At 37.2% G+C, this 26,599-nt stretch overlaps 3 protein-coding genes across 5 annotated transcripts in view; 2 read left to right on the top strand and 1 right to left on the bottom strand.

Moving 5' to 3' along the window:
• The first annotated feature begins 1,669 nt into the window (after nt 1–1,669).
• On the top strand, nt 1,670–14,441 carry LOC143380610 (calaxin-like). The gene is made up of 6 exons (XM_076833728.1): nt 1,670–1,925; nt 6,591–6,746; nt 8,447–8,551; nt 9,513–9,664; nt 12,201–12,305; nt 14,153–14,441. The coding sequence occupies exons 1-6, from the start codon at nt 1,868–1,870 to the stop codon at nt 14,219–14,221; spliced, it is 645 nt and encodes a 214-aa protein (XP_076689843.1). The 5' UTR covers nt 1,670–1,867; the 3' UTR covers nt 14,222–14,441.
• Nucleotides 14,252–22,602, bottom strand: Rbm48 (RNA binding motif protein 48). Of its 2 annotated transcripts, XM_076833714.1 has the most exons (5): nt 22,481–22,602; nt 21,659–21,849; nt 19,857–20,002; nt 17,548–18,107; nt 14,252–14,613 (listed from the first exon to the last, which is right to left on the bottom strand). In XM_076833714.1, exons 1-5 carry the CDS (start codon nt 22,589–22,591, stop codon nt 14,527–14,529), a joined length of 1,095 nt encoding a protein of 364 aa, XP_076689829.1. In that variant the 5' UTR covers nt 22,592–22,602; the 3' UTR covers nt 14,252–14,526. The 2 variants fall into 2 exon arrangements, with proteins under 2 accessions (XP_076689829.1, XP_076689834.1); XM_076833719.1 differs by lacking the exon at nt 22,481–22,602 and having other exon boundaries at nt 21,652–21,726.
• A 196-nt stretch (nt 22,603–22,798) lies between these two features.
• Pex1 (peroxisomal biogenesis factor 1) overlaps nt 22,799–26,599 on the top strand; it is a 48,882-nt gene continuing 45,081 nt past the window's right edge. The window contains exon 1 of one of the 2 annotated variants that reach the window (XM_076833690.1): nt 22,799–22,828. Coding sequence is in view for 1 of the 2 variants with exons in the window: in XM_076833680.1 (XP_076689795.1) it covers nt 22,972–23,100 (129 nt within the window). In the remaining variant the exon portion in view is untranslated. Of the gene's footprint in view, nt 22,829–22,947; nt 23,101–26,599 lie in introns of those variants that run through there. The other variant, XM_076833680.1, reaches the window with a different exon arrangement.

Here is a 26,599-nt window from a genome sequence, read left to right as displayed (position 1 = left end):
AATGTACAGGATAATAATATCTCTTCCTCCTTCCACAAACCACGATTTGTCTTTCTTGAATAACTGAACACCAATTGTACAAACACAAGGCATGTTGTTTCGATAACGGTACTTGGATAACTGCCAGAAATTGATGAGTGTCTGGATAGAAAAACTGGCTCTATTTTAGTCACTTTGAATTTCCTTGGTTGCCCTCAGTGTATTTAGGTATTTGAAGTACCATTAGAGTGTCTTGATTTTATTTGATTCAGAATACACGTTCTTTTTTTTTTTTTTTTTTCGTTTAAGATGTGTTAAAAATTAATTTTCTGTCTTTTTATTGTAAACAGTAAACTAACCTCAGGGAAGCCAAGTAAGAACTGCTATTTGAACTTTTTTAACTTAAAACCTATGAGCATCCATCTAGTATTTTTGGAAGGAAGATTTTAGGAAGACAGCCCCCTGCCCCCAATTATTTGCCTTGTTTTAAAACTTTTTTTTTTTTTTTTTTTTTTTTTTTTTTTTTTTTTGGTACCTGAGATTGAAGATAGGGGTGCTTAATCATTGAACCATATCCCCAGCCCTTTTTTATTTTTATTTTGAGGCAGGGTCTCACTAATTGCTTAGGGCCAAGGTACCTTCTCCCAGGTAGCTGGGATTATAGTCATGTAATTTTTAAGTATAAAGGTTTACTTTGGCCAGTTTAGAGGAGGTTATAACCTTTGAAGGAAATGTTGATGCCCTGGCTTAAAACTAATTTTAATGTTAAGCATCTAGTAAGGGGGCTGGGGACGTGGCTCAAGCGGTAGCACGGTCGCCTGGCATGCGTGTGGCCCGGGTTCGATCCTCAGCACCACGTACAAACAAAGATGTTGTGTCCGCCGAAAACTAAAAATAAATATTAAAATTTTCTCTTTCTCTCTCTCTCTCTCTCTCTCTCTCTCTCTCTCCCCCCTCCCTCCCCCCCCTTCTCTCAAAAAAAAAAGAATCTAGTAAGGGGGGTGGGGGTATAGCTCAGTGGTAGCACATGAGGCTCTGGGTTTAATCCCTAAGACCCACCCTACCTAAATTGGTAAGAATATTGTATCTTAGGGCTGGGGATATGCTCGGGATATAGCTCAGTGATAAAGAGTGTGTGTCTAAACATTTGTGAGGCCCTGGGTTTAATCTCTAGTACCATAAGAATATTGCATCCAAAATTCTAGAAATCATTTTAGTACATTTTCTTGACCTTACTACAGTGAAGGCCAACAGACCATAGACTAGTAGGTAGCGTGGATTTTAAAATAGACATATGAGTTAGTTCAGCTTTGTCCTAACCGTGTTTCTTTCCAGCTAGTCAGTCAGGTCTAAATAGGAGGCATGAAAGTGGTTTTTTTACATCCTAGAAGCTCCCAGATTGAAGCCTCTCATTTGGATTTCATAAGGGTGCTTGGTTAGAGTTTAGAGGAGGTTATAACCTTTGAAGGAAATGTTGATGCCCTAGAAAGTTATTTCAACTTAATAAGCTCGTTGTAATCTTAGTTATTTTATGTTCAAATAAAGTGGAAAAACACTTCCAATTTGTGCTGATAATATAAATGGCAAAAATATGAAATACAACTTTAAGTGATACTTAGCCCAGAAAAGATGTTAGAATTACTATAACATTTCAGATCAAAATAACTTTAATGAAATTCCTGCATATATCCCAAGTGGTTGCAACCATTGTTGCATTTTTTTTTTTTTAAACTGCTTAGAAACCTTTTGTTTGGTTACTGGCTAGTTGCCATGGTCACATTGTGTGCTGAGATTGGAGTTGTGACCTCTGCTATCAGTGTAACAAGACACCCAGGCTTAGAGCTTGATTATCTGGGGAATCTTATCGTGTGCTGGAGCCACAGTCAACATGAACCAGAGGGTTCTGAAGAAATTGGTGGAACCCATCAGTAAAACTGTCAAGAGCTGTAAGTACTGACCAGACATCCTATACTGCCCGAACATTGGTTCTGTCAAATTAAAAATCAATAGACATTAGTTGGACATTAACAAGTGCTTTGTAAACCTAAAATAGATTCCCTCTACTTCTATGTACTATTTTGGCTATCTATTAAAAATAGGCAATTAAGCAATTATACTGTACTTAACAAAATATTTTAACCTTTGGGTATCCTAAAATGTATGTGAGAAGAAGAGCTTGAGGATTTACATGGCATCATGTGAAAGGGTTATCTGACAACTAAGAACTGATTTTATTTTAGTCATACTGAAATTTAATGAAAAATTTTTAAGTATAAAGGTTTACTTTGGCCAATTTTGAATTTTCTGGCACAAAACTCAATGGCAAATGATTGCTCTACTTCAGAATTAATAAAAATAATTGGAAAAAAACAGCATGGTACTTTAGCTTTAATAAGCAAATATTTTCTGTGTGCAAAGTACCATGTATTTGCTTATTAAAGCTAGTTAAATGTAACACTTTTTTAAGCCTTGCCATGAATCAACTTTAACAAGGAATCTTAACAGTTTTGTTTCTCGGATATGACCGAAAGTCCTGACTGATAATTCTCAATCTGTTAGACATTCATGAAGTTACTTAATTTCAGCCACAGACTTATTATTTCAGGCTCATTATGGAATACGTCCATTTCATCTTGTATGACCTTAGGATAATACCACCTACAACTTCCACTGAAGTCTTAACTCAGTTTTCCATTTGGGATTTATATGATTTAAGTTCCTCAGGCACTTCTAAGGATCTGTTTACCAATCTTGCTTACATATATTACATGCTTAATATCTGTTCTGTAGATTTAGCCAGTGCTGAGTATAATAAATACTGTCATTTCTTTCTTAATGGAGTCTGAGTCTTAGAACATTCAAAAGGAAATTTGGGACCTGGAGTGTGGCTCAAGGGTAAAATGCTCGCCTAGTATGTCCAAGGCCCTGGGTTCGATCCTTGGCACCACATAAAAATAAGTAAAATAAAGATATTGGGTCCATCTACAACCAAAAATAAATATTTTTTAAAAAGGAAGTTTTACATATTTTAAAAATCCAATTCCCCCATAATATTTATTATTTTAGCAATGTCTGCTAGCCAGATGTTGAATACTATAGTTTGTTATTTGAAAGCAATTGCTGGGATCTGTTGATAGGAATATATAATACTTGATCAGAACCATATCTCATAGTACTGTATTTGAAAAAAGAAGGTATTGGATTCCTTCATTTTCTCAAAGCTTTTGACACTTAATTCCTGTGCAAAAACTTAAGCCCTGAATGAATAGTTAACTGTTTTACACTCTGATCACAAATAACCTGTATTTACTGAGCTTTTCCTTAAACCACTGTGCTAAGTGGTTTATATTAAGCATCTTTAAATTTTAAGCACAAACCCAATAGGGTATGTGATATTTTCCTAGTTTTCAGTAACCAAAATTAGATCTAACCAAAATTAGATCTTTTTAATCAAAAATTAGCTAGTGGACTTTTCTGGTTCTGGCAAAGTTGATGTTGAATCTGATGCTGTAGACTACACTAAAATAGTTCTCAAATTAACTATTGATAAGCATTTCAGAGAGTCCTTGTGCTCTTTCTATGTAGCTTGCTCTCACATAGTAAGTGCACAATAAAGACTCCTTAAATTTAGCTCAGTTCTTGACTCACTGCAGTTGAGACCAGGATAGACACTGGTCTTGTGACTGAAATTTTGTTGTTAATGGGTAGGAATGGTGGGAGCTAACAGGGAGTAATTATCTTAACCTTAGAGAGATTGACTTTTTATTATTTCTTTTGATGTACAAAATTCTAATTGTCCCATTTGGCAAAATGTTGAAGTGATTTCTCCTGGGCTTTGCTTTAGACCTCAAGTGGAAATCTTCATAATTTAGTCATTGACCAAAAGGACTCTTCTAGTCCATACAAGTTCCACCATGCGGCTCTCCTCAGAAAGCTAGTTACCTCCAATGACCTCACAAAGGAAATTGTTCCCACACAGCAAATACCAATTTTTTTTTCAGACAGATCTAGAATGTTTTATGTTCTGGAGCTAATATAACTTGTACATATTAATCTTTATTCTGCTCTCTAGCGTTGCACTGACTAATATGGTAGCCACTAGCTGCTTTTGACTACTTACATGTAAAAACTGGTTTAAAATAAAATCCATTTTCTTGATCACATTAGCCACTTTTCAGGGGTAATCATGTGGGTGACAACTAACAAACTGAACAGCACACCAAACTGAACAGCACAGATATAAAACATTTCAGAAAGCTTCATTGGGTGATGCTTTGGAGGAACAAATAATTCTCCTCCCTTTCCAAATAATTACCTTAAATCTAGTGGGGGAAACAGGTAAATAATCACTTCAAGGGTATGGCCTCACAGGTATGCAAACTGTACATTCTCACTGGGCCCTATTTATAATTTAATACTCGATTGCTGACAGTTTCTGAACAAGAGACTTGCTTTTTCATTGTACGCTAGGCCTACACGTTCTATAGTTAAGCCTGACTATACTTCTTATTCCAAGTATAACTAAATATAATAATTACAGGATTAACTATACTATCATAATCAAAAAGGTTTTAATTGAAAATGTAAAACCACCCTAGATGTATTAAAAGTCTCTAGAAGTGTTCCAAATTTTCACTCCAGGTATTAGATAACACTGGGGACTTTCAAAACCTAATAATTTCATGTTGCTTTATTTAACTGATCATTTGAAATCTAGAAGTGACTCTTATTTCACATATTTCTTCACCTCTCCAACTTAAGTCCTGAATTTGACAAGTACTTCCATTTACAAGCGACAGTGTTTTATCATTTGCTTGGCAAATATTTATTGAGAGCCTAACATTGTGCTAGATGTCTATAAGAATGAAAGAGTTTGTCAGATACCTTACCAAAATTCATATATATTGTGAAATGTATCTCTGATCACTCCTACCAAAGGGAGGGAAAATATTTGTTGAACAGGAGCAGTATTTCTCATAATGTACATTTTTGGACCACCTCAGAGAATGTCTACCCCTTCTCTGCCCCATGCTTGTTAACTATGCAGGTTCCTAGGACTTGTTCCAGATCTAAATCAGAATTACTAACAGTAAGCCCAAGAATCAACTTTTAAACAAGAGCTCAGTTGACTCTTACATCCCAGGGATTGAGAATTTTGGGGTTAAGCCAGTAAATATTTTGCAACAAGAGATCAGGGGTAGTCAAAATGGTTTAGGAAAATTCATCTGGCAAAGTTGTATCAAAGGAGAAAAGTGAGAAGTCTTGAAGCCAGGAGTGGAGTGACAGGACAGGGCTTTGACCAAGAAGGTGAAAATAAGGACAGAAAACCTGGGAGGGAGCCTGAGATGCTGCAGAAAATCAACAGGACTTTGTGAATACCAGATCTGTCCTTTTTAACCTGAAGTTTTTAAATATTCACATACACAGGTCTTGCTCCAGACTTAGTAAAATGCTGTTTTGAAGAAATACACAGGTGATTCTGATGTACTGTCAGAATTGTGAATCCAGAGGTTAGAGTTAATGGGTTAGGGACAGGAGCTGTTAAGTATCTGAATTCCAAGGAATGGGATAGCTGGGTCAAATGATGATTCCATTCCAAGTTTTCTAAGGAATCTCCATACTGCTTTTCAGATTGGTTGCACCAATTTGCAGCTCCACCAGCAATGTATGAGTGTGTCTTTCCCCCTACATCCTCACCGCTGGGCACGGTGGTGCATGCCTGTAATCCCAGCAGCTAGGGAACCTGAGGCAGGAGGGTTGCAAGTTCAAAGCCAGCCTCAGCAAAAGTGAGGTGCTAAGCAACTCAGTGAGATCCTGTCTCTAAATAAAATAAAAAATAGGGCTGGGGATGTGGTTGAGTGGTCGAATACCTGAGTTCAATCTCTGTTATCAAAAAAGAAGGAAAAAAAAAAAAGGCCCTTCTCCCATCAGCCAATCCTCTGCTACCTTATCACTTCTTCGCAGCTCCCATTAAGACATGTTCAATCTCAACCCTAATTCTACCTCTTTTATTAACTGTTATTCAATTTCCATAAAATTCACTTCTTACTGTCTCCAACACACTCCTTCCTAAATAAATTACTATATACATCCTTCAAGGCCCAGTTCAAAGTCTACTTCTCCCATGAAAATGGCCCAACTCGGGGCTAGGGATATGGCTCAAGTGGTAGCACGCTCGCCTGGCATGCATGCAGCCCGGGTTCAATCCTCAGCACCACATACAAAGATGTTGTGTCTGCTGAAAACTAAAAAAAAAAAAAATATATTAAAATTCTCTCTCTCTCTCTCTCTCAAAAAAAAAAAGAAAAGAAGAAAAAAAAGAAAGAAAATGGCCAAACTCCCCTCCACCAAACCAATTTCATTTTCTTTACATGTCTATGTTAGTGATCATTATATTACATAATTAACAGTTACATACTGTCTGAAGAATTTCTGAGTTAGGCCCACCTTAATTGTGTAAGCTCTTATAGAAGTCTGTATCATTCTTTTTCCCCCTATCTTCAGACTACTTAGCATTAAAGGAACAAAATAGTAGCTTAGTAAAATATATTTAATTAGGTTAAATAATTCAATGATTAAATCTAAGTTGTATTTGTATTTTCACTTTACAGTCAAAAGAAGTGAAGTAGAATGTCTCATAAGACTCTTTTACAGCTTGGTGGGAAAAACTGGTGGGAAATCTGGAAATACTGGGCTGGATCGTAACAAATTTCGAGGGATCCTGCACAACATATTTGGAATGACTGATGATACATTGATGGATAGGGGTAAGAAGTCATTAACAGACTAAAACATGTCAATCTGGATGGAAACTACATAATATGTATTTAATTTTCATCATAGACTGAACTTTTTTCAATGCCAAATAGGTAATTGTTTGTGAGGATGGTTTTTTTTTTTACATTTTTTTGTAGGTGAACACAATATCTTTATTTTATTTATTTTTATGGGGTGCTAAGGATCGAACCCAGTGCCTCACACTTACTAGGCAAGCACTCTACCACTGAACCCAATCCTAGTCCCATGAGGATGGTTTCTTTAAAAACTACTATTTTAAAATTTTTATAATTAACTCATACTAATTGTACAAATGAATGGGTTTCACTGTGACACTTTCATATATGAACATATTGTGCCTTGATCATGTCTACCACCACCCCTTCTACAACCTCTTGCTCTCCCTCCTCCACCCTTCCTTCTTTCAATACTATCCCCTTCCCAAATATAGCATCTCTTCTACTTTGAGATTTTGGGGTTTTTTTAGTTTTCACATATGAGAGAAAATGTGTGATACTACTTGTCTTTATGTGTCAGGCTTATTTTAATTAACATGATGTCCTTCAATTTCATCCATTTGTGAGGATGCCTTTTTTTTTTTTTAGTCTTAGTTGGACACAATACCTTTATTTTTTATTTATTTATTTTTTATGTGGTGCTGAGGATCAAACAGAGCTTCACACATGCTAGGCAAGTGCTCTACCACTGAGCCAACAACCCCAGTCCCAAAGATGCTTTTTTTAATACAAATTCACTCAGAATTTCATATCTCCATAGCTGTATGGTTTTGAGAAATAATCAGCAATAAATTAATAAGCTAGCAATACCATTTCTCAAAAGAGAAGCATCTTGTGGCTTTTAATCATGATGTTTTGGGGGTTATATATTATAGACATTCATTGACCTCTTTTTCCTCAAAAAAAAAATGGAGAATGTATCAGTATAAAAATGATAATGACTCTTCATTAGAAATAAAAAATTATATTACTTGAAATAAGAAATAATGTAATCCAATTAGTTTCAGTAACAGATCTTTAAAGTGAACAATTTTGTAAGTTTTGACATATGTATACACCTGTAAAACAATTACCATAATCAAAATCATTAACATATTTATCATCTCCAAAAGAGTAAATAACATTTTAATTTATCTTCTGCAGTATAATATCAAGATTTCACTGGCAATTTTTAAAATAGTGTATTATTTAAATAATTTACCTTCAAGTAGTTTTGGAAACTTTTTAGAGCAAAATTTCCACCACTTTTTATCACCAGATTACCTAGCATCATAGGAACAAATTTTCACCATTTTTTAGGAATAGAAATTATGTCACTTATTAGCTACATTGTTTGTCTTCTTGGCCCCGCTGTGACTGTATAAAACATTAAAAATGAAGCACATTCTTTCTCATGAAACAGAATGACTTTTTGTTTTAAGTATATAGGGGAAAACACATTTCCAATAATTTTGACCCTTTCTGGGTGATTGGACCAAAACCGTTTTTCCTCCTCAATGTGGGAGTTTTTCTATCTATTCCCCCACCCTCTCTCTCTCTCTCTCTCTCTCTCTCTCTCTCTCTCTCTCTCTCTCTCTCACACACACACACACACACACACACACACACACAGTTAAGTTATAAAACATCTCAATTACAACATACCAACATTCTATTTTCTTTGTTTGTTTTAGTCTTTTCTGCATTTGACAAAGACAATGATAACTCCATAAATGTGAAAGAATGGGTAAAAGGATTGTCAGTGTTTCTTCGAGGGACATTTGAAGAAAAGTTGAAATGTAAGATGGAATTACTGCCTTAAAAATATATATCATCAATTTTGTAGTGAATGCTTATGCATTTAAAAATATGAAATCAGTGTTGTCTATAACAACTTTGCAAAAGTTATTCACGACAGCTTGAAAAAATAAAACAGACCAGATGAAATGGGTGGCCTATTTGTAAGGTCATGGAAGAGTCCCCAGTCCTAGAGCCCCAATCCCTTCCTTCCCTGGTTCCATAATGCTCAAATGTCCCTAGAATGATTCTTTGGCTTACAGCCCAGGCTAAGAACAGCAGCTAAGGGTCAGGCTTGTGTCAACTCTGATCAGCTGGCAGGGCTGAGGTTTCTGAGGATGCTTCTGGGCTCAGCCCCTGATGTGGGTCTGTTCATGTGTTATTTTGAGGCCATTCCTCGTCTTTTCATCAAAGAAAACATGAGGGTTGGCACAGGATTAAGTTAAACACACACTAACCACTGGACACTAATACTCTGTTAGAGTTGTTTTAGACAACTGAGCAGAGGAAAATGGTTGAAGACAGTGCAAGCCCAAAGATAGGAGTGTTATAAGTGAAGCCACCTACTTATTAAAAATAACATTAGAGTCACAAAAAGGACAGTCTCCCAATTCTCTTCCTAATAGTGGCTCCAGTCTGTCTTTTTGGTATGATGTTTATTTCCTATATTTTACTCCTCTGGCATCAGGATTTGGGGAGAAGAACCCTGGAAAGAGAATAGGAATAATTTTAAATGGAATTTTCAAGGAAATGAATTGCTTAAAATATATAAAGACATGTAACAAAGATTCTTTATTCTAAAATCTTCCTACCACATAACTTCCTACCATATTACTATCAGTAATAATATGGCAGATAAATTGTTTTTCTCTTTTGGTATCTTATGTTGAAATAATTAAGGAGAAGACTAATGACATTTAACTGTTCTCATCCAAGTCTTTAAACTTCTTATGTTTTAAAAAGTCTGTTTTGAAGTTTATTATTTGAATGGAGATGGTTACATTTCTCGAGAGGAAATATTCAACATGTTGAAGAACAGTCTGTATCAACAATCATCTGAAGAAGAGAATGATGAAGGAGTAAAAGAATTGGTAGAGATAGCACTGAAGAAAATGGTAAGATTGAAAAACTGTAATGCATATACTCAATCAAGAAGGTGTTGCATAAAGCTTAAGAAATTTAATTTCCTTAAATTATATTGATGAACGTCAGATCTTTTTGTTTATTCTCTGCTCTATTCATCTCATGATTCCATCTCTGCTCATCTAAAAGTGGCTGGCTGATAGATGAGCAGAGATGGAATGAAAGCACTCTACCACTAAGCCACAACCCCAGTCCTAAATATTAACTTAAAAATTTTTTTTTAATTGTAGATGGACACTAAATCTTTGTTGTCGCTTTCCCAGTGCCTTAAACACTCAAAACTTTCACCCACCCGGGACGCCATTTGCCTAGTTACATGCCACTAAAACACTCAGGGGTCACTCCAGGGGAACTGGGCTGCGTGAAATAACCACAAAAGAGACAGAAATACTTTTTGGGGGGGGGGGTGCTGTGATGGCTCCTCTGACCTTAAGGGTCTGCAGAAAGAGAGAGCGAGTATGTGCTGACCCCTTTTATTGAGGAGAAGCCATCCAAATGAGGCAAGGGTTCAGGTTTCAGAGGGCTGAGTCTATCTTCATGATGTCCACTGTCAGCAGGTTGACTGACATCTAGGAAGGGCAGATTAAGAGAAGGGGACACAAAAAAGGGCGTTTCTATGGAACATTCCAACCCAAACAGGGCAAGGGGTAATATTATAAAGGAATAGGTGAGCATAGCTCCACCCATGGGGATGTAGAAAGGCATGCTCATGCATGAGACACAGTCACTGGACCCTAAAGATTGGGGCTACTGTCTGGCTTACCTAGGCAACCAGATCACAGAGTAACCGAGAAGCCAAACCAATCAGAAGAAGAGACAAACGAGGTCACGTGCTAGTTTGACCTCCCACACTTTGTTTTATTTATTTATTTTTTATGTGGCAATGAGGATCAAATCCAGTGCTTCACGCAAGCGAAGCAAGCGCTCAACCACTGAGCTACAATCCCAGCCCATAAATATTAACTTTATTCTTTACAATATTTTACTATTAGTAAAACCTCATTAATTTAGGGGGAGGCCAGATTCAGTTCATGTAAAATTGGGTGCCACTTTATTTTGTCTTCATCACCTCTTCCCTACAATCCATCTAAGTATTCATTACAACAAAATAACAAAAATAAAAATATTTGACCCTTATAGAATACCTACTATATATGCCAGACTCTCCAGAGAACTTTAATGTATTGATTCATTTTATCCTCAAAACAATCCTATCTCCATTTGCAGATGACAAAAACTGAAGTATAAAAAGGTTTACCTAAGGTCACATTAGAAAACCTGGTACAAAATTAATCTTTCAATAAAACCAATAGTAGCTCTTTTCTATGGACATACTGACTTCTACGCTTTTCTTACTGTCACCCTAAACTGGATACAGTAAGGTTTTGTGAATCCAAGGCAGCACTGGCCCAGGTCACTGACATTACTCTGAAACCAAGGATTCCATTAAGACAAACTTCAGAGTATCCTTTTCTTTCAGAAATACTCTGAATCTGCTGCAAGGTCTGAGTGTAGATCACTTCTTCAGAGACAGTAGCTTTCTCAGCACCACCCACCCCCTTCTTTTTTCCAAGGAAGTGTTTTGCAATAAACCTTTTTTTGACAATGTATTCAAATTTTTCTCTAGATTAAGATTCCAGGCTGGAACTGTAGCTCAGTTGTAGAGCACTTGCCTAACATGTGTGAGGCACTGGGTTTGACCCTCAGCAGCACATAAAAATAAATAAATGAAATAAAGGTATTGTATTCATCTACAACTAAAAACTCTCAGCAACCCTGATGAAGTCATGCCCAGAAGTGAAAAAACAAGGACTCATGTCATCTGACCCAACTCAATTAATCAGTTAAAGGCATCCATAATATACACACAAGTTCTCCTTATTCCCTACCTGCACAATATAGTAATATATCCTAAGCCTTGTCATGAAAGCTTTACTGACTTATACCCTGCTGTCAATTCAGGTGGCTCCTCTACCTATCCAGATCTCAACCATCCTTAAACCCAGCAGTGATCTGCAGGCTTCATCTCATAACTCCAGTCTATCCTGAGCAGCTACTGCTGTAACTCCTGGTGACCTGATCCATAACAAAGCAACTTCACTTCTATCCTTTTTACCCAATAGGCTCCCAACTAAGAGATCTTTTGAGGAACAAGTGCTACAAAAAAAATTAAGCTTGAAGATCTGCTCTGCTTCACCTATTTCATCACAAAAGGAGTAAAATAATAGAATTCCTCTATTTTTTCTTATTTCCCCAATTCAAGTGTAATTTTAAGGATAAGGCTAAATTTTAAATTGCTAAGGTGACTTGGATATGCCTATTAGAATAATAGGAATAAAATTAAGTGGTATCCATAAATAATAAGTACCTTCTGATTTAGGTAAATAATGTCTTCAAAAGTGTGAATTACAGCTTTACTTGGTGAACCTTTTAATTTAAACAGCTTTTTCCATGGCAAAATGTAAAATGGCTCTATATCACTTATCAAGAAATCATTTTCCTGTCTAGGATTATGACAACGATGGCAAGGTATCTTTTGCAGACTTTGAAAAAGCAGTGAGAGAAGACAGACTTCTGTTGGAGGTGTTTGGACCATGTTTGCCAACAGCACAGGTATATTACAAATACCAAAAGCTCAAATTTGATGAGGGAACTTTTGTGTGTATGTGTGTGTGTAAGATACTGGGGATCAAACCCAAGGCTCATACATTCTAGGCAAACACTGAGCTATATCCCCAGTCTGATTTATCTGTTTATTTATAGTACTAGAGATTAAACCCAGCACCTGCAGGTAAATTCTCTATCTCTGAGCTACATCCTCAGTCTGTTTTATTTTGAGACAGGGTCTCACTAAGTTGTTCAGGAATTTATAATCCCCCTGCCTCAGCCAAACAAACAGCTGGGATTTTATGTGTGTGCTACCACACTTAGCTTGAGGGAACATTTTAACAGGATCAGAAATTAGTACTTGCTAGACTCTGATCTCTGTAGCTGCAGCCCATTGCTGAAGTTCAGGCAATCATAAATAAAGTGGCCCCATCCCATTTTATTTGTGCTCAAGAAGAATTTTCATGTATGAATCTGACAAATTTTCTGAGCTGAAAGGTCAACCCAGTAATTGATTTGGCTCATAAAATTTCCTTATTCTTCCTTTGATCAATTATACTTTTCAAGCATAATGTAGGAAGTAACTCTTATTTTCTGTAATAACTTATAGGGTGATTTTGCAAATTAACTTGCATGTTGCTAAATTATCCTTATCCACCTCAGCTCCTTTACTACAGTTATTTCCTAGACCCCAAATTTTAGTTCTGTCTGGAAATGTGTAGAAAAAAGCCATGTGTAAAAGGTAAGTTTCCAATTTTAAGAGACTGATAGGTGAAAAGAGCAATAGCATAAATGGACTGGATTGGAGTAACAACTTGATATCGAACACCCAACATTCTTCAGCCTCTCCCCAAGAGTTTATCTTTCACAGTTATCTAGAGTCTTCTCTGTTCTAGCAATAGTATTTCCTAAGAACTTGTGAAAAATGAAGAATTTCAGCCCCCACCCAAAACTAACTGAATCAGAATCTATTCTCCTCAACCCTCACTTGACACAAGAAAGCTTTCTTTATCATCATGGTCAAATATTGTGTATGTTGGTGAAATGGGGACACAGCTGGACTCTTTATAGTCATAGGACCTACTCAAGAACAGAAAATCTATCTTAATGGCTCCTCCCTTTAGGAAATTCTTCAGATTGTAGCAAAATACACTCAACAGAAAATTTACCCTCTTAACCATTAAAAAAATTTTTTTTAGTTATAAATGGACACACTACCCTTATTTATTTTTATGCGGTGCTAAGGATTGAACCCAGTGTCTCACACATGCTAGGCAAACACTACCGCTGAGCTACAATCCCAGCCCTCTTTTTACCTTTTTTTTTTTTTTGTAGTGCTGGGTATTGAACCCAGGGACTTATGCATGTGAGGGAAGCACTCTACCAACTGAGCTAAATCCCTAGCCCTTAACCATTTTTAAACGTACAGTTCAGTAGTGTTGAGTATGTACACAAAGTCATACCATCAATCTCCATAATTCTTTCCATCTTGCAAAACTGAAATTCTATACTCATTAAACAACTTTCCATTTTCCCTCCCCACCACCACTAGAACTTGCAATTTGGCAAGATCCTGAGGTGGAGAGTCAAAGCACCTTATTATTAAAAAAATAATTAAAAAAATTTATTATTTTAGGTGTAGATGGACACAACACAATGCCTTTATTTTTATGTGGTGCTGAGGATCCTCCCGCCCGTGCTAGGCGAGCGCTCTACCGCTGAGCCATAATCCCAGCCCCCCACCATTTGTTTTTTGATTGCCACAGATTAAGTAAATTCTTAAAAGCTAACTACAGTGTAAACTTCTAATGTTCAACTTTGTTCTAATTTCTGTTAACCTTTTTACTTTACAGAATTGCCTTCATTTTGAAGCACTGACATTCAGAGATACGCTGACTTCTAGTTTTTCAATAAGTGAATAAGTCAATACTTAAATTAAAATCAGAGACAGATCCTGGTTGCGTAACTTTATTTGTATTATAAAGTTTCCATATTTGCTTCAATTGATTTACATATGGTTATTGTAACATGAGAATGTTATAGGAAAGAAACGTTTTTGCAATATTAAGTATATGTCAAAGATGAAACTGTATTTGGATAATAGTTTGAATGAAATAACAAAAAAGTGTACATTAAAAAATACCAGCAATAAAATTTTTTAAAGAATTAAAAGACTAAAAATAAAATAAATATTCTCTTTAGAAAATACTAAATTGCTGCTGACAATTTATATTCTTCTTCTTTGTTTTAATGGACGACTTGTAGGCACATCTTCCAACTTATCTTCTGGAGGCTTTGGCACAGATGAAATTACCTAGTTTAAAAAGAAAAAAGAACCATTAAAACTTAGTATGTAGTAATAAGTGTAAATAAGTTGCTAGGAGAGGCTGGACATACAACAATTCTTACCATCCCCTTTTTTTTTAGTACTGCAGATTGAACTCGGGCACTTGACCACGGAGCCACATCCCCACTCCTGTTTGGTATTTTATTTAGAGACAGAATCTCATTGAGTTGCTTAGCACCTCGCCATTGCTGAGGCTGGCTTTAAACTCGAAATTCTCCTGCCTCAGTGTCCGGAGCCGCTGGAATTACAGGCATGCGACACTGTGCCTGACCTTACCATCACTTCTGAGGTAGAGTTAGGTCAAGTTTAAGGTAGGAGGTACAACCTACAACCTAGACACTTAAGTTTTCACTCCAAACATAAATGGGAATAAAGTTTTCTAAGCCATTTATCAAGAAAAGATTTGGAGGCAGGGCTGGGGTATAGAGCATTTGCCTAGCATGGGTGAAGCCCTGTGTTCAATATCAAGGACTAGGGGAAAAAAAAAATAAAGAAAAGTGAACATACACTTTCCTTTAACATTCTTTTATTGATCTAAAGTCATTTGTTATTTTACAGATACAGATAGATAATCCTGATTTTGCCTTCTTGAAACACTGATAATGTTTCATAGATTTAGAGACATGGATGCCTGGGAGAATGAAAATTTTGAAAAAATAAGAAGAAAATGGTATCATTCTCAATTTCCTAGAGGAAAAATGAACACCAAACACATCAGAAAAAGTGGGGGCAATAAGTCAAAACAGAGTAAAGCAATTTTCACTTGAAATAGAAAATTAATAGAAACTCTGGTAAACTGTCCTGAATATTTCTCACTTTCATTGTTGTTCTACTATTTCTGTATCTAGAATTTGGACTTTAAGTCAGCTTTCTATTTCTATGCCTCAGTTCAGATGTACCTAAAGTAAGATGGTAGTAGCACAAATTGAAAAATGAGAGAAGGCTTAAGCATAAAAACTGCCTGGATTTAAAAAAAATTTTTTTTTTGTAGTTGTAGATGGACACAATACTTTTATTTTTATGTGGTGATGAGGTTTGAACTCAGTGCCTCATACATGCCAGGTGAGTGTTCTACTACTGAGCCACAACCCCAGCCCCTGGGTTTTTATTATTATTAAACAGTCCCTCATCCTTAATCAGATAATTTCCCGGTGAAAAAAAAGTTTATATAAAAGAAATGAGGCTGCCTTAACCTCCCTTGATCACACTGTAAAATACATGTACATGATTCACACCTGTAATCCCAGCTACTTGGAAGGCTGAGGCAGAAGGATCACAAGTTTGAGGCCAGCCTGGGCAATTTAATATTAGAGACCTTGTCACAAAAAAATGAATAATAAAAACAACAAACAAAGGACCAGGACAAAATTAATAAAAATAAAATAGATGTACAACTCCAATAAAAGCACTTTATGGACCTCCCTTAGATTTAAATATGAGAATATGGTCATGACCCTAAGTTTATAATTTCTAAAAAGCTTCCCTTAGCCCCACCCCACAAAAAGATATCTTTCAAAAGCGAATTCAGGGGGCTGGGGTTGTAGCTCAGTGGTAGAGCAGTTGACTAGCATGTATGAGGCCCTGGGTTTGATTCTCAGCACTGCATATAAAATAAAATAAATACTCATCAATCAATCAATCAATAAAAAGCTAATTCAGGACTAGGGTTGTGGCTCAGTGGTAGAGTGCTTGTCCAGCATGCGTGAGGCACTGGGTATGATCCTCAGCACCACAAATAAATAAATAATTGTACTGTGTCCATCTAAATTATTGTGTGTGTGTTTGTTTAGCTAATTCACATGTTAATTTTCTTTTATTTGTGCCTTAAAAATTGAAAATTATTATTTAAATAAAGGACCACCTAATAGCACAATCTGATTTTAGTTGTAATCTTTTAAGAAGTTCACATTTAAAATGCAGATCTTAAGCCCTAATTGAAACAAGTTATACTTATTCTATGTATATATATTTTGAAACATACTCTGTCACGTAAAAAACATTTTTAAAAATATGAGGAAAAGAAATGCAGAACTTAAGGTAGTCTAAAGACACAATCGTTTAGAATTTTCACCTTCTGGACTGGGGGCATAGCTCAGCAGTAGAGCTCTTACCTCACATGGGCAAGGCCTGTGAGTCTGACTCCCAGCACCACCACAACAAAAAGGTGCTCTTTATTACACAAGCAAAATACTTTGAACTTGACGTAAGCTATAGTAACTCTGAATTTAAGAAAAAATTTCTAATAATTTTCTTGCTCAATTTTGGTTCATATTAAGACTATCTGGGGAGCTTTAAAAGGTGGAGCAGGGGCTGCAATCCACTATCACAGACTAATTATAGTATTTTGTATTTACAGTGTGATGTAAAATATGTCTGTTCACTGTTTAAAGGAAGAATTACTATCAAAGCAAATACATATGCTAGTCAAATTCAGTGAATTTAACACAGAACTGTAAAAAAACACATTGAAAACTAAAAACTGAAAAAAAAAAAGCCAATTCTATTCAGTAGATCCCACAAATTATTTTCCATTTAGTTCTTAGTCCTATAACCAAATGCTTTTTTAAAAAATATTTTTTAAATGCAGTTGGATTTATTTATTTATTTATTTGTGTGTGTGTGTGTGTTTGGGGGGGGGGGTTGTGTGCACTGAGGATTGAACCCAGCGCCTGGCATGTGCTAGGCGAGCACTCTGCCGCTGAGCCACAACCCCAGCCCCCTATAACCAAATTCTTAAAACAGTTTTTAGGGCTGGGGTTGTGGCTCAGCAGTAGAGTGCTCGCCTAGCATGTGCAAGGCCCTGGGTTCGATCCTCGGCACCAAATACAAATAAATAAAGGTATTGTGTCCAACTATAACTAAAAAATAAATATTAAAAACAGTTTTTAAAAATGTCCCTACCTCTTTAAGTTTATTCCGAATTAAGTTCGCTGTTGTATTCAGAGAATCATCCTGAAGGTCCACTTTAGGTATGTCTGGTAACTTGGGTCCAATCATAACCTCATTACTGTTTGTTTCAAGAAAAGTTCCAAGTTTACGATCATCTTCCCTTCTTCTTTTCCGCTCCTGCAGTTGTGTTGTCCTAGGCATAAACCTGTCAATTGACCCTGAAGGAGGAATTAGAGCCTTCTGTGTACCAGAGTAGGGTACTGAATGTTTGAAAGTGTTCATATTTTGCAAAGAGTCACTGTGGTTACAATGCTTCACTGTTTCATTATGGTTTCTACCATCCTTATAGAAGTTTGATGCTTTGTTCACATGCTCCCCAGATGAACAAGTACAGTTTGAAGCAAAATAACATAAAGGCAATTCACAAGAATAAGGAAGACAAGGATTTGAGTTCCCATTGGAAGCGTTTGAAGCAGCTGCACAAAATCCAGACATGTCCGAGTTTAAGTCTTGTCTAAAATCTCGTGTGTTTTTATGCTCTGGAACCAGTTTCTTCTTTGTCAAGTAATACTCTATAAATGTAAAAGTTGAGGGAAAGGAAAATAGAAATGGTTCATTTATTGTTTTTATCACTCAGAATCATATAATTTTAAAAACAAACTTAAAAATGTTAATAGATTCTTCTCCAAAATGTCTTATATTTGTATCATTAAAAAGGCTTTTTTAAGAAGCAAAAAGGTATAAAGTGTCAAGCTTCATATTTTCCTTGCTTCCCAATATGCTTAGTTTTCTGGTTACCATATGTATTCACTATTGTCCTTATTTATCAGAATATCTTACTTTTCGTCCTCCCATCTACCCTTCTTTCTCTCCCCACTCAAAAGGTAACTTCTAATATCCATTTCTTTGTACCTTTGCATTTTCTTCTTAGCTGTAGATCTTATAGAGTTCTTCCATGTTACCATATAGAAAGTTTCTTTTTATTAACAACTTCAGAATATTCTACTACACAGACATTATTGTGCTGCTTAGTTTTTGTTCGTCAGTATTAAAGCGAATGATATGCTAAGCCCACTTTTAGGGCCTATATAAATCTCCTGCCCACTCTACCCTCCACACCTCCAAAGTACAATGTGAGAAGTGTGGTAAAGATGAAATTGACAATTGTTGACATTAATACTCGTGAGGTACATTATCTCACATCTCTCTACCTTTGAATATTTTAAATTTTCCATAACAAAAGCTTTTTAAAAAGAGAGACCAATTATGCAAATGTACTATGTAGATGCTAAAATCCTACAAATGAAAGGGCTTAACTCAAGTGTTTAGGGCCAAATAAGTCATAAAAACGCTATATCGGGCTGGGGTTGTGGCTCAGAGATAGAGCGCTTGCCTATCATGCATGAGGCATCACATAAAAATATATTGTGTTCACCTATAACTAAAAAATAAATACTAAAAAAAACCAAAAAAACACTATATCACTCTGCCACTCAGATGGAGCCAAATTCAGCGTAATTCTGAAGTCAGGGGCAGGGCTAAAAAGTCTTAAAGGAAGCTGGGAGGAAAGAATGAAGACAAAGTTAGGCTACTAACACCAATACTGTAATGTATAAAGCAATTTAGAAGTGAGCTCTAGAGAATCCAAAGACGGGTCTTAATTGCTCTTTTGTCCCTATTTTATCTCTAGAGACATAAACCAGTCATAAACTTTCTGAGCTTTACTTTCCTTACCTATAAAAATGAGAACAAAGGTCTTTCTCTTTACACTAATATTCTGTAATTTCCTTTTCCATACACATAAGTTCTCCTGTGTATAATCCACAAGTTAAAGGTCATTTTTACATCTAAAATTGACCAAGAATTCTCAACAGTTTCCTAACCCCATCTCAAAATTTTTATGTTTTTGATTTAAGATAGGGCCTCACTAAATTGCTTAGGGCCTTGCTAAGTTGCCAAGGCTGGTTTTGAACTTCTCGATACTCCTCAGCCTTTTGAGTCACTAGGATTACAGGAACGTGCCACCACACCCAGCTCCTCTAAGGTTTTAAACGTGTTGCCTGGCTCACTTTTCCATCTCTTCCTTTTCCCTTATGGGTAGTATTAGCCTTCAAAATGCAACCACTTCTTATATACTTGTAGGAAATCTGCTATGAACAAACATCTCTCCCTTTCTAGGCCAGATTATGCACAGTGCTGCAGAGAACACTGATTTATAGTTAATAAATATGATCCTTTACTTACCCTAGACTGGGAACTCAATGTTGGCATACTTAGCATAGTACCTAACACATAGGAGGTGTTTAATAAGCTTTTCATACCTTTATTTTTAGTAGTTCTTGCTATGTAAGCCTTTCTCTCTTCTAATTTTTTTCTGGTTTCTTCAACTGTCTCAAATTCTGGAGCATAGCACACGTGAAGCAATCCACCAAAGAAACTCTGTTCATCCATTTTTCTCTTGGCTATCCTAAACAGAAATACATAACATGGCTAATTAATCTGGATTAACATAGGATGAACGCTTAACTAATGTAAAATACATCAATCTAAGGAGCAAAGTCTACCTTTTGCTAAGTGTACATGTGTGTATATCCTATGGATTGTGAATTGAAATGGTCTATTTGTAGATGGTTCCAACCCTACTGATCTAGGATGCACTCTAAAGTCTTCCTTTCCCTCTTTCAATGTTATTAAAAGGTTTTGATCCTCAGCACTACATATCAGCACTACATAAAAATAAAGGTATTATGTCCATCTACATAAAATATTAAGTTAAAATACTGTAATTGTAAAGCTTGATAAATGAGAAAGTCGTGAATACATAACAACTAATCAAATGAAAACAAAGGAGAATGGAATTCATTAAATAGATACTTATTGAACATCGATGACTGGCCATGCATTATAGTAATTAAGTACTTCTGTAACTAGAAATAATGATAAGTATTATATTGAGATTTAACCCTTACTAGGCAATGTCATAGGTACCTCACTTCAGTTAACATCTCACAACCAAAGTGAAGAACTGGGATGTTATATAACTTGGCCACATTCATATACTAATTTCTGGAGCTGGATTCAAATCCAGATGTCTTGTTCCAGAACCTACTATACTAGGTGATGTGAGAGATACAAAAACTTTGGAAAACATGCTTCCCTAACTCCACAGAATCAACAAGTTAATTTTTGAAAAGTGAGATTACATATAAGAGCAGCTTAAGAATGACATATAACCACAAAATTAACTGCTTTTGGGGTCAACTGTGAGGTTTACTGGTAGCCCCGAAAAGAAATATAAATGGCGGGCTGGGGCTGTAGCTCAGTGGTAGAGCACTTGCCTCACATGTGTGAGGTGCTGGGTTCAATCCTCAGCATCACATAAAAAGAGACAAAAAAGATATTTTTTTTAAAAAAAGAAATATAAATGGCAACAGCCAAGGAAGGATGGATCTTTGATCAGATTAATGACAAGAAAAGGGGTTAAACTAAAAATACATAAGCTATTGCCTACTTCAGCCAATGGAACAGGTTTTTGTTTCATAGAAATCTTCAAAAGATGGGATTAATTCACAGAGGGCCATAACAATAACTGCAACAAGTAAGGTTTACTGCATTCTGAGCAGAAAGGCACTACTCCAAGTCCTTTTCATGAATTATATCATCCTCATGCAAGCTCAATAAGTGGTCTTTTGACTATATGGATTTTAAGAAGAGAAAAAAATGGGCTTACTAGGATTAAATAACTTATACAAAGTAACAAGATAGTGAGCAGTATGACTGGAAAACTTACCAAATTCAGTTTTTAATCTATCATATCACAGGACTGAAATTTGTTGAGCATGGGAATGAGGGGATGTAAATAGTATTTTGATAAGATTAACCTTTACAAAGATGTCAGGAAGGGATGGAGATGTGGCTCAGTGATTGAGCACCTGCTGAGTATAAGTACAGCCCTAGGTTAGACTTCATCCCTGGGGGTAAGGGAGGGGAATTACTGCAGAAAAGATGAGAATGTTGCCATGTTGAATTTTGGGGTAACTCAAGTATTAACTATAAAAACCTGGGACAAAAATGATAGCAACAGGGTCAAAGGATATAAGATGCTGCTTAACTTACACTTTACCTTGCACTTTGTAAATTCATAAATTTAATAAGGTAAACTTCTGTAAAATCTTCTGCTGGATATTCATCTAGAGCATTATATTCTTCAATTGCTCCATATAGAGCAAATCGCTCAATTAATTCCTTCATTGCTCCCACTGCAGGAACTCCTTGTATTAATAAGTACCGAGATTCCAGATTGATTGTATACACCTAAAATAAATAGAATTATGAAGTGTATTTCACAAATAAGACTAAGAAAATCTCCCCTTAAAAAAAAAACAGAATTTGAAAAGAAACACGTTGGTCAGTCCTTGTATACAAAAAGCATACAAAATTAATTTTAAAATTTGCCATTCTCTCTCCATAAAGAATAACACACTTCACATGTGAAGGTATCTAACTAAAGCACATAACAGACTGCTCTGAGTCGACATTTTTATAATATTTTTATTTGTGCATAATTATGCTTACTAGTAGGATTCACTGTGACATATTCGTACATGCATATGATTTAAGTCATCATTTCTGTAAGTTCTCTCAGTAGAAGTTACTGGGACTAGTCACTAAAACGAATAGTCAATGAGTGTTTAACAAGCACTAACGTAAACACGGAAGATACAAGAACTAAAACAAATCCCTCTTCTGGAGAACTGACGTCCTAAAGTTAACCAAATGGGTGGTAATAATCTTTGGTCTCCAAGCCAGAGTTCCTCATTCCCCTTCCAATGAGAGATGGATCTGACAGCAGCCTTTTATACCTTTATTTAAGTAGGCTGGCTGCGTGGAGCGCGTGCTCACATAAAGCTACCCGAGACAGCGAATGAAAGCGAAATCATTTTACCTTGACTGCGCGAGGCCGTCTACCCTCCCGATATTTGGCCCGCGTGTCGCAAACCACCCTCTGGACGTGGTGGTCGAATAAACTCCCAAGCTGCCCACCACTCGACGCCATCTTGCCTGCTTTGGTCATTGCAGTGAGGACAACATCCGTCTCAGGGCGTTCCCGTTTATCCAATAAGAGAGCGGGATGAGTCGAAGCATGACCAGGATTGGCTGGAGAATCGACAGCGTCGGCCATCGTTTCCTGAAAACGAGAATTTGGTGAACGAGGTGCCGCCCCCAAGCGGCTCGGCGGAGAAGTTCAGAGAGTGACAGAAGCTTGACGGTCCTGCCCGCTTCAGGCGCGCGGGTGAGACTCACCGCGGGAGAGGGAGTGAAGCCGTAGGGGGCGGAGCCGATCGATCTTCTCGGGCTCCAACGCCCTCGGCCTGCCCGGGGTAGGGGTCAGACGCCGCGCCAGGGTGGGCGGTCCTGGAGTAGTGGTTTGGGAGGATGTGGGGCAGCGATCGTCTAACGGGCGCTGGTGCAGCAGGGGCGGCCGTGACGGTGGCCTTCACCAACGCTCGCGACTGCTTTCTCCATTTACCGCGGCGTCTCGTGGCTCAGCTGCACCTGCTGCAGGTAACGCGCCGACCCCGGGACACCAGAACGGTCACCTGGATCGGACGTGGCCGAGGCCTTCCCGGAACGCGGCGGCCGCTGAGTTCTTTTCTCTCAGCCGGGTCCCGTCCGTCTCCTGAACGTTGCCGAATCGCGCTAGGCCGGAGTGACGGCGCCTCGAGAGCCGGGCAGGTCCGGGCAGTCTTTGCTGCCCCGAGGTTAACTTAGTCCACATCTTACACTTTGGTTAAAGTAGGCTTTGAAACATCCTAGTATTCTAAAAATCCTCTGCATCCAGGAACATTCCTTACTCCAGATTAGAAAAGCTCTTGAGAACTTGTATATTTTTATTATTTTAAAGTGCCCACACCCGCCGGCGATTGTCAAGTCCCCGCACTGCCACAGTTCGGGCCTCTAGGGGCAGGCTTGGTTTGTAGAGCGCGGGTAGGTTAACTAGGACTGAGTGCCGCGTCTCCCACGAGCAGGAGAGGGTCATAGAATAGTAACTCTTCCCTGCACTGGCAACCCCGAACCGAGCCGAGTGGTGCCAGGAATGTGCCCATACCTGCATCATATACGTAGTTAGGTTTACTTGGACTTATGTGGTCAGGACGTTGTGGTTGTGGTATTTCACATTTCTAACCACTGGTGGAGATACACATCCTTCCCCCGCCCCAGCATCCAGAAGTACCTCATACATACTAGGCAAGGCTCTGCCACTCAGCTGCATTCCCAGCCCAGCATGCAAATTTCATAATTAAAAATTGGTACACACGGTCTCAATGAATTTGAGTTTGCTCAGTAGCAGAAGGATGCAATATTTGAAATATTTGTCCGGTACCCACTACTGGCTAATCCGTTCAAGACATGTTGCTGTTTCTTCTCAACCTATAAGAGTTTGCAATATTTAAAAGTTTGCAATAAAGATCCCACTTTTCATCTTAAGCCACTTTCCTGTAACTGTTTTTCCAGATATTTTTGTCCATCTTTCCATCCTTTCATCCTTGTTTTTACTTATTTTTGCCACTAAATAGGCAGGGTTTTTTTTGTTGTTGTTGTTGTTGTTTGTTTGTTTGTTTTACACTGACAGGCTTCTCCATGGCTCCAAGAAGGCAATCACCAGTTTCCGGGTAGAACTTGGCTTAGTGCTCTGTCAACTTTGTACGAGATTTTCAGTGTGTTTTCAGATCCAAACCTAATTAGTTCATAGAAATAAACTGTCCTCCTAAAGAGTTTATACAAAATCTTTTTACAGTAACTCTGATTTGTTCCTTAGATGTAGTTGTTACATTACATTACATTCATCACTGTTTAAAAGGTTTTAGTGATCTTGATCTTTGTTTTAAATTCTGAGTCAAGAAGTATTCATAAATATTAATTAATGGGCATCTTTTAAAATTTAAATGTCTCCAGCCCTAGAATAAATTGCTGTTTCTTCTTGACTTATGTCAGTAGAATAGACCAACCCCCAATTATTGAAGTAATGCTTATGTTTTGTGAACATTTTTAACAACAAAATAAAGTTACTCATAATCCTAGAACCTAGAGATAACCAATACTAACACTTTGAATCTAGGTTTCTTTGTAATCTTTATTTTTTAAAAAATGAGGTCCTAGAGCTGGGGACTCAGTTGATAAGGTGCCTGCCTCGCATTGCACAAGGCCCTGGGTTCAAAATCCCATGCATAAATAAATAAATAAATAAATAAACAAACCCCCAGCACCAATAGATAGATAGATAAAATCCATTCATCCATCCATCCATCCATCCATACATACATACATACCTACGTACATTCATACGGTCCTATATACATAGACACATTTTGTGTCCTGCTAGTCTCACATAGTGTACTTATCAGTATTTTATTTGTTAAAAGTTTTTTTTTTTTTTTTTTTTTTTTTGTACCAGTGATTGAATCGTGGGCCTTAACCACTGAGTTACATCCCTAGACTTTTAAATTTTTTATTTTGAGGCAGGGTTTCACCAAGCTGCCTAGGGCCTAAATTGTTTAGACTGGCCTTGAATTTGAGATCCTTTTCAGCTAACATTACAGGCATGCACCACCACATCCTGCAAGTATTTGTAATTAAAAAAAAATCTCAGGTCACTTGGATGCATGGAGGAGTTGAGACCCACTGATGTAGAATCATAGAATGTTGATAGAAAAAGGACCTTAGGTATGTAGATAATTTCCCTACTTGTACACATCAACTGGAACTGTTAGGCCAGTACCATTTTCATCCATTTAATTTTCCCTCTTGTCTACAGCTCACTCTGTCATCCAGACTAGCCTTCTTACTGTTTTTCTCTAAAGGATCTCATTCACACTTCTGTTCATTTATTTGTGCCATTCTTCCCCAAGACAGTTTTCTTTCTTCCATACAAGTTCCATGCTATTAAAAACAATGTAATCCTTGGGCTGGGGATGTGGCTCAAGCGGTAGCATGCTCGCCTGGCATGCATGTGGCCCGGGTTCGATCCTCAGCACCACATACAAACAAAGATGTTGTATCCGCCAAAAACTAAAAAAAAAAAAAAATAATAAATAAATATTTTAAAAATTAAAAAAAAAAATGTAATCCTGCTCTGTCAGGAAGCTTTCTGATTCTGTTGCCTGCATTTGTCTTCTTTTCGAAACTTCAGGATTGTTTATGTGACACATCTAATTAATTATACTCTATTCTATTTCAAGTATTATCTTATTGCCAAATTGATGAGGACTGCATACTCAAGTAGATATTTAACTAGGCTTTCTCAACCTTGGCCTTTTTGACATTTTAGGCTGGATAAATTTTTGTTCTAGGGGGATGACCTGTACATTGTAAGATGTTGGGGGATTTTGTTTGTTTGGTTAGGGTTTTTTTTTTTTTTTTTTTTAAAGAGAGAGGAGGGAGGGAGGGAGGGAGGGAGGGAGAGAGAGAGAGAGAGAGAGAGAGAGAGAGAGAGAGAGAATTTTTTAATATTTATTTTTTTAGTTCTCGGCGGACACAACACCTTTGTTGGTATGTGGTGCTGAGAATCGAACCCGGGCCGCACGCATGCCAGACGAGCACGCTACCACTTGAGCCACATTCCCCAGCCCCATTGGTTAGGGTTTTGTTGTTGTTTGTTTGTTTTTGGCATCAGGGATTGAACCCAGAGGTGCTTAACCACTGAGCTACATCCCCAAACCTTTTTATTTTGAGACAGGTTCTCCCTAAGTTGCTTAAGGCCTAATTAAGTCACTGAGCTGATAGGTTTTGGGGAGGAATTTTTTGTTTGTTTTTTGACATTTCAGGGCACATTTCATATTTTTTTACTTAATGTCTCTGGTTTAAAAAGTTTCTTCATATTAAGTAGAATTGATCTGGATTGTATGTCTCTGGCCTGAAACCCCAAAGAGGCATCTGGGGCTTTTTCACCTTTACTCTTGTAACCTCAGCTCACACAGTTACAGCTGAAATATAACTGAGGACTTTTGACCCCAAATTCAGGGCTGTTTCTACTTTATCAAACATTACTCAGTTGAAAGGTTTT

This window comes from Callospermophilus lateralis, chromosome 1 (genome assembly GCF_048772815.1).
Source record: "Callospermophilus lateralis isolate mCalLat2 chromosome 1, mCalLat2.hap1, whole genome shotgun sequence".
NCBI lineage: Eukaryota > Metazoa > Chordata > Mammalia > Rodentia > Sciuridae > Callospermophilus > Callospermophilus lateralis.
The sequence above is the reverse complement of the archived record's forward strand: the minus strand, read 5'-3'. Positions and strand labels throughout refer to the sequence as shown.